Source organism: Lepeophtheirus salmonis, chromosome 4 (genome assembly GCF_016086655.4).
Source record: "Lepeophtheirus salmonis chromosome 4, UVic_Lsal_1.4, whole genome shotgun sequence".
Taxonomy (NCBI): domain Eukaryota; kingdom Metazoa; phylum Arthropoda; class Copepoda; order Siphonostomatoida; family Caligidae; genus Lepeophtheirus; species Lepeophtheirus salmonis.
In genome coordinates, this window is record NC_052134.2 from 42,917,212 (window position 1) to 42,930,998 (window position 13,787).

Here is a 13,787-nt window from a genome sequence, read left to right on the forward strand (position 1 = left end):
AATGGTTACTAATAACGCACAACAAGAAGAAGGAACGTGCGTGTCAAAAAGTATGTTTTTTACACCCATATCGAATCAAACACTTAATTTATTTCTTCTTTTACTGATACAAAATGTAACAAACACTACTCCCATTGTCTGGTCAGATGGATTACATAGATGTCTACTATACCTGATTTAAATGTAATTCCGCCACATGTTTGGAGAATAAATTAACTGGAATAGCTATTTCTCCCTCCAGAGTAGATGCATTGTCCCATCCCTGAGTCTCTAGGGACTTTCGAACCCCATAGTATTTGTCGTTGGGATAGTAAATATCCGTATCTTGTGTATAGCGTCTGAAAAAAGGAAAATAAGAAATAAGAAGATTTGAATGTGATTTGGCAACTCTGTAAAGTAGTTCCATCACAAAAATACATTATTTTAATACATAATATACCATTTCTCCCTCTTGAAGGCACCGAATTCCAAGTTCGTACAATGGATGTCAATTAACCCCCCTCATTTATAAAGGGCTATGAATGTAGTCAATGACCCAGGTACTTTTATGGTTGCATTTTAAAAGCGAACAAGAAGAATAGGAACTAGGATAATTTATTTTGGCGGGAATGTAACTATTCTCTTGTCTCTTTGTATATAATTTAACTTAAGGATGGACCCTAATAGTTCTTGTAAATCCGGACTTGCACCCTTTACATTAATCTAATAAATTCTCGTGCATTAGTCCCAAAATATGAAACCTGCGAGTAATTATTTTCTCGGCTGGTAAAATAATAATAAAAAAAAAATCAGATCATTATTTATTGACAAGTTCTCATTATTTTTCCTCAGTATTTGTTCAAAAATCATCACTCTTTATGGATAATTTCGAATATTCTCTGTTTTATATAACTACGTTTGTTCAAGCTATGATTTAATAAATATAGTAATATTTTGACGTCATGAAATGTCCTGAAGCAAAAAAATAATAACTTCAATTGTGTCACATGGAATAATATATTGTTTCTTTTCCCAACTGTCAATCATCAACAGGGCCGTTATAACCAGTTCAAAATTTGATACTTCTGATAATTATTTGATTTCAATTATTTTGGTTATAAAAATACCCAGTTCTGTCCGATTCCAAAGTTTTTATGTCTGTATCTACTCGGCTCAAAAAAACCAAAAACTCCTCTCTAATTGAACCCATGGTATAAAGATACAACTGCCTGTCTTACTTACCTCCATAATAAAAATGCAAAAACGGCCAAGAGAAGTCCAAAAGATCCACAGACAACCCCAGCAATCATTCCCAAATGTTCCTCCAAATTGATAAGGATCAGCGAGTTATTCTCCTTATTGAGGGATCGAGAAGGGGAAAAGGAGCGAATGATTTCACAACCCGGTTGTAGAAGAAGACGCTTGACTTCCGAATAAGGGCCAAAATGCATGATTTTATTCCCAATGAGAGATCGCGTTCCTGCTTGGATTTTGAGATCGTAGACTTTGTTTGTGGTAAGGTTGTTTAGATACATCTGTAAAATATACATAAATTTGTGTAATAAACAAAGTCCTCAAATATAGATACTAGAGTTCAAAATCGGTTTAAAAAAAAGTATTTCTTTAGGAGGGTAAAGTTATACATCTTTAAGCTGACTAAATAAGAAAATATGTTACTTATTAATTTTAAAAGGAGTGTTGTGGCATTTTGATAATAATATACACAAGTTTTTCTGTAATTTTCGAACACCTAAATAGTTTATATATGTTTTTATACACATTTAGTTAGGTCAATCAATTGGTTGAAATTATCATTAGATAATTACGATCTTTTCTAATTTGTCTAATAAAAATATCAGACTATAACACCAAAGTAGTACATAAATTATATATTCATTTATCCAATCAATACTTATTATGACGTCATTTCTATTCTATAAGCACCATAAGACCGAGTCCCCTATTACCTAATCATATCCATATCCCATTCATCACTACTTATCTTCAGTCCCTACTATTTTAAAAGCATGAAACGTATGACGTGTCTTCATGATGAGAGTAAAATATTAGGGGATGAATTTGACAGGGAATTAATTGACTATGAATGTATTTGCCTAGCACCAAGGATGATGACTGGATTCAATATATATTTTTTTTGTTAATTTATATTATTGGATGAATGAATCGTTCGATAGAATTTATAATCTGCTAGTTTTTATAAGCTTATTTCACTCTATATATATATTGCATTAAAAAAATGTAAACAATCGTAGAAGAATTGGGGAAAGATGGAAAAAGATTGATACGACTAGAAGAAACAATTACAAGTTAATGAAAAAAATAGAACTCATTCATTGAAAACATTTAGACTTTTTTTTTAATGCACATAATTAAAATCATTTCCTTTTTTTTAAAAATATCTTGCCATAAAGAAAGCCTTTGCCAAGTACCCATGCTTAATATTTTCATAGGACTTACATTCTCCTTATTAATGCATACATACATATGTTATATATATATGCAGAATGCACAACATGTTTGCCAGCTAATCCTAAATAGCTTCTACGAGTATGAACAAAAAAATGAAGGGTAAATATGCAAAAGAATCAAAATTTGAGGGATGTTCTATTTTTTTATGCATATTTGAGTTCAAAGAATGTAAATGTAAATCTAAACTCTGGACAACTACTCCGTAGGACGTTTACCCAGCCCTGATTTTACTGTTGTCAGAGCCTAAGGGCAAAAATACATTTGTGGGGCCTTTTCTTTCTGTACTTTTATAAAATTTGAATTTTCAAAAATATTTTCACTTCTTCATTAAACAAAACGTGGGAATCTTTTATTAAAAGAGAAAAAAATATTGACCTTGCTTTAGTAAAATGTTAAATGATATACATAAATTTTTAGAAAATAATTTTATATTATATTTTTAGATCTACACATTTCAGAAAATCCTATTTATCTTTTCAAAAAATTTATGTCCATCTTACAGTAAATGATGTAATATTTAAAAATAAAATAAACTTTTACTATTTTCAGGGTCTTTTTATAAAAATGTCTTCTGAGTTTATTAATTTTTTTTTGTTAAATTATGTTCACCAAAGGGCTAAGAGAGACCGTTTTATCCAATAGAATTAATGATTAAATATTTCACAAATTTTTGTTATTTTGGAGAAAAATATTTTCAGACTGACAATAAATAAATTTAGTTAAATTCCGAACAACATTTCACTTCAAAACCGATTATTTCCAATATTTAAATAGATATACTCCAGTAAAGTAAACAACCTTAAGATATCCAAGGAGTAAGTGTCTTAGAAGTGAGTCCATGATATGGATGAAGGAAGGGCCTTATTTTTTAAAAGTAAATTAATTGGCTCTCATTATATATTAATTATAAGCGTGCACTATAGAGCATTTTCGCGTTATGTTCCAGTTAACAAACACCACAAATTATAAATGTATAAAATAACAATATTACATAATATATGTAATAAAATCGTAATGATACCTCATATAGGCCTAGTTTTCAAGCTTCAATCTTTATAGAATAATACTCAAAATATACTCTCATCAAAATTGAGAAAAAAAAATAATAAAATATTTGATCAATCAAATAAAAGCTTATATCTGAAGGATATGTCCTCAAGCTTAATGATACCTTGCGTGTATCTCACAACCTTCCCTCTAGAATAAATAAATAAAAGGTTCAATATCCGTAGTAATTAGCTAATTCTTACCAACTATGGAATTAATATTCTATAACTTTTGAAAATTGTTCACAGGTTAGCAAGATATCATTCTACCCATCAACGTTCAGATCACGGATTAGGAGATAGAAACATAAATATCGATAGCTAACAACAAAATACAGTGTACATTTATATTAATATTGTCACAAATTTATCTAAAATCAAAGCCTTTAGAAGAGAGCCCCTCAATTTTCAGGTCGTGGTCCAAATAAAGTCTGGAAACAAGTTTATATTGGCTCACCGGCGCGGTGTTCATAACAAAAATGTGTATAACACTACTCCAGGTACCTTCAGAGATATCATTGTGTACATTCTATCTAATAAAGATTTCGGAAGATTGGAATACATTGAATTCAATTATGTAATCCGAAATGCATTTAAATTAAATTAAATCCTTGAATTTTTCGTCAACACCATTTATTATGAAATTTTACCGTTGATTATATATTTGCAATTACATTCATAAAGTTTGTGAGCCAAAAATAATCAAAAAACTCCAATGGACACTCCAAACTCCTGTAGTAAATACTTGCCGGAGTACTCTCTATTGCTCGGAGTAATTACCCAAAAACAGACATACAAACAATGTTTTAATAATTATATAGATAAAAACTCCTCCTTCCCTTTTTTTTCTTTAATATGACGTTTTAAACTTTAGCTACACACGCTCGTTGCAACTATAATGTTATTTCTTAGAATACTCTATCATGCAATTCTAAAATATTAAGTCCACATTCAAAAATAGTCATTGACAGACAAACACACAAACTTTGTTTAATTAATAGATATTAGGGATTCCAACCTTTTTTTAATGATGTTCCACATATAAAATAGTTATTTAACCCAAGTACCCCTTACCAGCACAAACCATACTTAGCTTCAGTGATAAGAGAGTCTGCATGATTTTATTTTGAAGGGCGGCTTGGTTTTTAGAATTTAGGGGAATTTTTTTCAAAAATCTATATCCATTCTCATATATTAATTTTTTTGGAGCAATTTTTTTAAACCCATTGCTATTCACAGAAAACTATATTAAAATATTAAATTTTTTGAAAAAAAAAAAAAAAATACTTGGCAAATTTAAATTTTCTAGTAAAAAAAAATTCTTAATTTGGGGAAGCTCCAATCTACCCCTTGGACGCCCCTATAAAATATTCTTTCAAAATCTCAAGTACTCCCTGGAATGCCTTCAGATATCCCAAGGGGTATGCGTACCCCTATTTGAGAACCACTGATATAAATAATACGCTTGGCGTTATAGGGTTAAATAACTGTGACGTTTAAATAAGAGTATATAGACTAATAATTCCTTGGGTATTTTTTATCCAGCTTACATTTTATACAATATAGTATATGACAAAAATATTTAATCCGAAATGCATTCAAAGGAAATGTCTATATTTTTCGTCATAAACCCTTGCTACATCCATGACATGTATTATTATTCATTGTTCAACTTGATTTTGAAAAGCAGTTCTATTATTTGAGTACGGAGTTTTATTTATAAATACTCATTTACATATGGGATTTTGTGAATAATTTCAAACATATCCCCATTTCTAAAGACTCAGTCCGTTCCCAAGAGTGCCTGCTCTTACATACAAAGTATAAACCCGAATTCGATGTATGGTTTTTTTCCCTCCAAATATTACATATACGTATGTACATATATTTGAATGCTACTCTCATTTTTTTATTTTTTTTTCAAAAAAAAATATGAATGTATGTCACAAGGTTTTCCATAAAAGAAATGGTAACATCTGTGTGAATAAATTTTTTTTTTTTTTTAAATATGTGTAATATTCAGCATGTTTCTATATATATATATATTTCTTTTGGGTTCATCATGATCTTTGCAACCCATGATATTTCTATAAGAAAATAATAATCCATTATGTATTAAAGTCATTGTTTTTTTAAGAAGGGTAATTAATCCTCTTTCTCTATCTAGAAGAAAAGGGGGGCTTTCATCTTCTTCTTGAGTAAAAAGGTTATAATGATACATCAAGAGGGAACTAAAAAATGAAGGAAAAAATTACTGGCAGTAAACAACTAAGTTCCTAATTGCGGTTATAAAGACAAAACAAATAACAACATCTTTAAAATCATTGGATGTAAAAGCTTTGAACTTAATGGGAAAGAGAAGAGTTATCTATTATCTTTATTAGCTAAAAAAATTAGAATTTGGGGTAATAAATTAAGCTGAATTAAGTTGAGGATACTTCTCTAAGAGAAATTTAGCATTAGTAGCGGACCTTACACTTACGGTATCATTTAATTACAATATTGTCTTCATTATTTTAATCAAGGGGGTTCTTTTTAAAGCCAAAAAACAGCTGAGTTTTTTTAAATCCCAAGTTGCCAACTGTAAAAATGTCGGGGCAACAATAAAAAGGCCAAATCGTCTGCAATCTCCTCCACGCTTGTATCAGTGACGAAAAAGGGTGCAGAGACCTTGGGAGTTTCCATCCAAACTAACTACAACATTACTAATTAAGGATTGGAATAGTACATACACCACCATATAGTTAAATATAACCAAAACTCTACAGCAGCAAATGTAACTTTTCATAACAATTGGAATTGGTCGTATTTAAAGACAAAAAGTCCTCTGTAAGTGCTTTTAACAACATTTTCGTTTTGCATTTTTAAATAGAAAAGTATTAAGAAATATTAAAATAATTATTTTGGTAAAATATTGATATCGTGTCAACACGTGTATTAACATTGCTGAGGAACGCACAGTGAAGAACTTCAAGTAAATTGACTTATTGGCTACTTTGTTAAATTATAATTAGTGTTGCGTTGGTCCTTATTTAGGTCCATGGCCTCCAGTCCAGGTCAGTTCCGTTTGGTCCTTAAAAATAAGGGAAAATAGATCCTTTGTGATGTCATGTAGGTGTTTATTCCATATGATGAATTAATATTATCCAGTTTTATATAAGGACCAGTCCTTGGGACCTGTTTTAGACTGAACTTACCCAAAAAAGCTGGGACCGATACAACACTAATTAGAATTATAGAAATTTTGGTATCAATGGAGGTGATATTAATGATGTATATGATGTTGTTTATAAGTAGAATAAATTTACATTCACACATAAATGTGATTAACTTCATCAAAGTGAATAAAAGTTAATGATTGATGTAGTACTATATTATTGAAGTAATTTTTTAAAGCCAAGTAGTACATTTATTATATTTATATTCATTTCAATATAGTTTGGTCATTGTTGAAACTACGATCGCCTATTACTAATTAAATTGGTTAAATTGGTTATAACATTGTTTTTTATCTTTTGTGCCTGTAAAAATTTTAGAGTTGTCAATCATTTTACTTTTTTTAAAATTGTACACAATGGAAAAGCTGGTCTTTTTCTACGGATGTTTTTCAAAATAAATCAATAATGCAATTTCGGAGTTATATTTTTAGTTAAAAAATATCAAAATACAAAAACCTATTTCGATACCAGAACTGATTCGAAAACATTCTGTACGCAACGACACTACTCTGTATTATTTGATTCTTTTCTTCAACAATTTTGCCATTGATAAAAAAAAAACAAATTTTATGTCCTACCTATTTTATGGTCATTTCTTGTAACTAACTACATTTTATGGGACACTCAATTATCCAACTGTGCTACAGGAAAAGATATTGTTGGCCTTGTTCATAGTTCATAATTCATATTATTTATTAAACTATAAGTTGTATATAAAATATCTTTTTTTAAAGCGTATTTTAGGGTTATTTCTATAATATCTAGATAAGTATGTTATGTACCTTGAAATACCATTAAAACTTTTCTTTTAAACTATATAGACAGTACAAAATACACTTTATAACATAACATACTACATACATATATTACCGTTAATTAATACATTAAAAACATATTTATGTCTAAACTTTTATATGGTTGTATGGGGCATTAAACTAATCCGAGGTTTTTTTCTTCCTTTTTCGAAGATAAAGGGTAATTTCTGTAGATATGAATGGAAAGAGGAATAAGTTTAACAACCCTTTGTAAACTCTCTCATTTCTCAAAAAAAGAAGAAAAAAAAGAGTTGAAACAAGGAAGTTTATGACTGACTCCTATTCTTTTTTTTTTTTGCTTCTTTGTTTCCCCTTAAAGATGTAACCATTTTTTACAGAAAACCTAAATATATGTACAACCAAACCAAGAAAGAAACAAAAAATGTTTTCTTCTTACAAATAAAAAAAAAAACAAATTAAATTAAAACTATACAAACATTAGTAAATTATGGTAATGAAATGACGTCATTCAGTTACAGATAAGCATCAAATGATGTTCATATTTTATGTTAATGTATGTAGAAGGACTACTAAACATAAGATCTAAATAAATTTCTTTTTGCATATCAGTTGTCAAAGGGAAAAAGTGGATATTTTCCAAAATAATTATAGTATTAATACAATGATTAATAGTATTTCTTCTGTTCTTTATACGAGTTGTCCATATTCTAGTTCGAGGGTGGAGTGCCCGATTGTCATAACTCAAAAATGACCATGCACGGTCTCATTGCGATAACCACTTTTTTGACAAATGCAATTTGCTGAAGAAAATACTAGATACTAGAGTAAGTTTTCCCAGTGTTGGCCGGGACTTAACCAAATTAAAATACATTCTCAACTCTTCTGCTTCTTATAAAACAAAGAATTAAGAGCATAAATCTAAGAATAATTCTCGCTGCATGTTGGACTGTTTTAAAATCTCCATTATAAGGTTTAGAGAAGAAAAAAATCTACAAGTTGAAGTCTCGTTTACTCAACTGTCACATTATTGTCAAAATCCTTTGTCTTTTTCTTTCGTCTCTAAACCTTATAATCTCTTTTTAGAAAAAGTGTGCAAAGATACATTCCAACATGTAGCGATAATAATTCTTAGAATTTTATAGTCTTTATTTTTTGTTTTATATGAAGTAGTCTTTTGTCCGTCCAAAAAAGTTGTTTTTGGAAAAATGTTATTTGAAGGCAACCATGGTCTTGAAAGCCAAAAAAAAAAAAGCAAGTAAAATTATCTATTTAGCCTTAAAAACCTACATAAAAAGTTTCAGCAAAATCTATAAATTGTTTTGACAGTAATTCCCGGACACCCCCACCTAAACATTCGAATGTATTCAATAAAAAAATAATATTGGATTGATGATTCATGCTGCAATAAGATGTAATTATGATTCCCATTCATGTTACACCAATTTAAAAAGATAAAACCAATTTAACAATAATGCGTAAATTTTCTTTTAAAATTTATATAACAAAAATGGATATCATAATTAAATACTACTACAGCATGAAATATATTTATCATTTCATTCATCAAAGTGGTCGTACGGCAACGTGGCTTTAAATAAAGTGTCCAACAACCAAAATTAAAACTATAGGCGTTATTGCTTTGAAGTTTAATATTTATTTGCAATTTTCACAAACAGAGAAATTCTAACTGTTGAAAGGAATTTCTCAGATCTATTGTATCGTAAAAAAAAAATGGGGAAAACCATTGTTTGTAATGAAAGAATGGAGTTTCAAAGCCTAATTTTGTAAAGTTAATATTTTAGTTACGATCATTTGATCCTCATCCTACGAGTCGTTGATGGCATGAAGGCATGAAAGATATGAGTTGCTTATTTGGTTTTTTATACTACTTCTTTTAGAAATGCCCTATGTTAAGTGAATGACAACAGGTATTTATTCAACAAATATATGCAATTTTCCACTTTAAAAAACGCTTTAGATCTTATCTTATAGGTACATAAAGGAAAAAAAGTGCGCGCTATACGCTGTAAAATAAAGCTTAATTTATAATTTTTTACACGAAATATTAATTTTAATGGAGAGTGATATTAAAACTTTTGAAATATCATGTATTCGTCTTAAATAACTATTTATTATAAATTGCTACGTTTTGTCTGATATTGGCTACTTTCAAGAAAAAATATTATTTTTTCAACTAGTTTAGAAATTTCAAGGGGTAAGTGCACCTTCCAAACATTGATCAATTTGACTTAAAATCACTTTGATATTGTTTTGTTTTTCTACAAAAAGAAACATTTCTGGACTAAAAGAACTAGTCTAATTTAGATGGATAGTCGTTTCTTACCATGTGATTGATGGTATTGTTCACCGCCTCCACGATTTGTTTATCCCAAGATGAGGTGCTCTCGACTCTATAGTGAACATGATACACATCCACAGTTCGAAAATACACTTTGGGACGAAGCCATTTCAAAAACATGGTGTTTCCATTTTGACATGTGAGATTCACAATGACTGGAGGTCCAGGAGAATCCACATCCGTTGTGACATAGAGTGGCTCTGAGCCTTTTCCTTCATTTTTGAATGTGTAGGACTTGATCCATATTTTGTAGTTTGAATAGGGCTCTGAAAAAGGGGAAAAATTACAAAAGGGGTGAAAACCAAATGTACAGGTTTAGGAAAAAATGGGCACGAAATAACTTTCACACATAAAATCACTGTTTTTAAAGATTTTTGTTTATAAAATAAATAAACAATAGGCAGCTGATGAGTGCTTGCATCCAATTAATTTATAGATCGTTACAGCTCTATTTAAGACAACTTTATCCCTTCTCATCATCTGTACGGTTCTCAAGAGTACAATTGTGACTTATTTTTTGATATTTTGAGTTTCTTGGTTACCAAAATCGTAATTTTGGTGGATCGGCGTTATGGTTCATGTAATTAATGCCCTTTGACTGTTGAACTCGTGCCATTGTGACAAACTAAATATTTCTTTATTTTATTTTTGTTTATTGATGTTCCTTTAATTGGTCAGATAGAGTTGTACTGATTCAGTGAAAGTAAACACAATAGTATTGAAATAACTCAATCCGATCTAGTAATTATCTTTAGAGTCCGTATACATTCGGTATATTTCATTCAATAAGAGCGAACGAGTATCGAACCTATACACATTGAGTTCAAGAGAATAACTTTAATCGAGTGTGTTGCCCATCCGTTGTGTCATAATATCCTTTTATAACAAGGAACCTACGCTTTTTAAAAACAATTTAACTCTTCTTTATTTGAGCGATATTATGGAATAATTTTTTGTGCAAATTTCCTCAAGAGACCCAGTATATTTTAGGTACACTTACTTAACCGATTGAGGGTTTCTACAAGTGCGGATTTGTTGTCACGAATCGTTTGTACAGAGGTAAAGTTGTTGTGCAAGAAGTAGATACGATAGCCTTGAATGACACCATTGGCTCGTGCCGGCTCCCACCAAGATATCTGTAGGGTGCTTTTGGTAACACTCACAACACGTACGTTACGTGGAGAGCTTGGGGCTGAAAAAAAAAGAGAAAGAGGAATGACACCACATCAAAAGAAACTTTTATAATTTGAAAAAAAAAAGTAAAAATAAAAAATAGAAACGAAGGGGGAAAAAATGTAAAAATCAAAATTACACGCTTTGAATACCAAATTTATTTTTCTCCCTCTCAATCCTTCGATTGACGTTTTATTCTTACAGTAGACAAAAAATTAGTCTGGACACGATTATACCCTATTCCCAATTGACGTGCTATCAAATGTCGTTACCAGCAATAAAAAAAGAAAGAAGAAAGAAGCCTTTTTTGTCTGTTCTATCCATGAATGATTTGTGGTGTTGAATAATGTAATTTTCTACATATTTTTCCTTCTTCTTTTTTTGACTTTGATCTTATCAAATTTGAGTAGAAATATATTTGAAAAATAATATGTATTTTTTCTACAAAATACGACATGCCCCCATCAGTTAAATGCTTAATACTATATGGATGCGTCACATATCCTTCCTTTGAGAATTCAAAAATGAAAGCTTAATATTGTATGTCTTGTATATTTTCCTCAAGATAACATCTTTTTAAGTGATAAGAAAGTTAGTTATCCTCAATTCTTGATAATTAAACCCTTGAAAACTTTATTTATAAGCAGGACAAATTACATTTCAATATTAAGCTGTTATGAGTTATACACTTTCTTTGAAAATCCTTTGTTTCTTTCATTAAAATTGCAATGTAATAGTTTTTCAACAACAATTTATTCGTTTTATTGTCGTATTTTTTAGTGTTCCTTTCATCAGACGGGACCAAACGAAATATACTAGTTGACAAAGATTTTTATAATGACAGAGACAAAACAAAATTATTTATTTAAATTTGTACTGTGACTTAAGCAAAAAGGTTTGTTACTTGACAAAATTGGATAAAAACAGGACGTCTTGTTTTATTTAATTTTCTGCCGGCTGAAACCGTGGACTGAAATTTAAAAAAAAAAAAACATTTGTACACTTATTTTCAGAATTATTTTCCAACGAAAAAAGTCCTTTTTGTGGAACAGATTTTTATAAAGAATCCAAACTGTCCAGATCTTAAGAAAGATCCAATTGATTTTTTCGGATCTTAACCAGCTTATAGTATTATCTATATATAATGTAGCATTTCTATTTATCTTGATTAGTGCTTAGAGCGACAACTACATCAACAATGCACGTAGTTGCCATTTTTCTATCTCGAAACTGCCAAAATCAATTGGTAGTTAGCCAGTTATGGAATTATTATTTTGGTAAAAACAAAATACACTGTATATTTTTGTGTTAGCTAGGTAAAGCGGTACCCATGGTTATTCCTCAGGGTTTTACCTCACTAACACAAAATAATACTCTATTTGGTTGGCGCCAGTAAATGTTTTTCCTCGTTTTTATTTATTCAGTATTGATTTGTTGGATTCGAACTAGTTCTTATTAATCTGTGAACAGTTTTCAACTCTTATTGAATTATAATTCCAAAGTTAGAATTGGCTGACCAACAACTAATTTTTGCCCCTTTTTCTAGTTCTTTTCAGAGGAAAGGTTGCAATGTACACTATAGATAACGACGTGTTCAAAGTTATTTTAACATTACTACCACAAATAAAAAATAATTCTGTTCGAATATTATTATCATTGGGCCATTTGTTGTTCCGCAATAAGTGAAAATATAGTAAACAGTAAAAATATAATCGTAGTCCAGATTCTATTTGATGAAGGTATGAACTTTGAGTAATGCATATTTGAGACGTGTAATTTTTGTTTTGGATTCAAAAGCTCTAGTATCTGGAATTTACTCGAACATTTACTTCTAACTATCCCAGTTGATCCGGATACGAGAAATTGTAGAATTACCTTATTTTAATAAAATATTATTATTTATACTTAGAAATTCAGTTGGTACCCCTTCAATTCTAAACAACAAAAACACATCTGTCCTTTCAAATATAATTATGTGTGTATACTTATAGTCCCATACTTAGACTGATTGTGCATGTAATTATTTAAATTATTTGTCCTTATTTTTCTTCCCAAAAAAATAAAATTAATTAAATTTTTTTTTTGTAGTTGTTGAAACATTTGTATTTTCACACCTGCAGCTTTCTAAACGAGCTGAAATAAACAAAATGAACTTATTCTCCCTTACTTCAATTAAATTAACTACTTTCTAAAAATGGTACATTCATGGTATAAATAGGTAAGTAATATCTTCCTATGGAGACAAGCCATTTAATGTAAATACTTTATTGGTAGGAAATAGGGTTTAATGAAGAAATCCGCTAAACATGACATTTATCTCATTGTCCTTCTCCTTTCTTTTTACCATCTTAGAGCTATTGGAATGAATGTCTTAAGGCAATAAAAGAAAATTTTAAATTTTTACCCAACTCACAGAATATCTTAGAGTATCACTATATTAAATACCTAAACTACAGGCATCAACTAAAATTGAACCCTTTTTGAGTCAAAGGTAAATATATGCAAAAGGCAGCTCCAATAGAAAAATGGATGAAATAACGCAGAGAGATAAATAAAGAATATGTTACGAGGTTTGTTTATTTGTATAATTGACTCAGATTCGCAGAGCTATCTTGTGGTCATGAAAGTTTTATTAATTTGCTCTTATCCTATTCAAATTAATATTTTTTTTTCTGTAAGAAACTTCTTGGAGTATGTGCAGTGTTCACAAAAATACCCAATGTATTTTGTAGTCAGCTGTCAATTT

General features: G+C 29.7%; 1 protein-coding gene across 2 annotated transcripts in view; it reads right to left on the reverse strand.

The window, feature by feature from the left end:
- LOC121116018 (putative receptor-type tyrosine-protein phosphatase mosPTP-1) overlaps positions 1-13,787 on the reverse strand; it is a 97,372-nt gene that overhangs the window by 26,614 nt on the left and 56,971 nt on the right. For both annotated transcript variants that reach the window (XR_011779857.1, XM_071887947.1), the window contains exons 7-10: positions 10,869-11,060; positions 9,854-10,134; positions 1,222-1,514; positions 173-338 (exon numbers count right to left, since the gene is read on the reverse strand). Coding sequence is in view for 1 of the 2 variants with exons in the window: in XM_071887947.1 (XP_071744048.1) it covers positions 173-338; positions 1,222-1,514; positions 9,854-10,134; positions 10,869-11,060 (932 nt within the window). In the remaining variant the exon portion in view is untranslated. The remainder of the gene's footprint in view (positions 1-172; positions 339-1,221; positions 1,515-9,853; positions 10,135-10,868; positions 11,061-13,787) is intronic.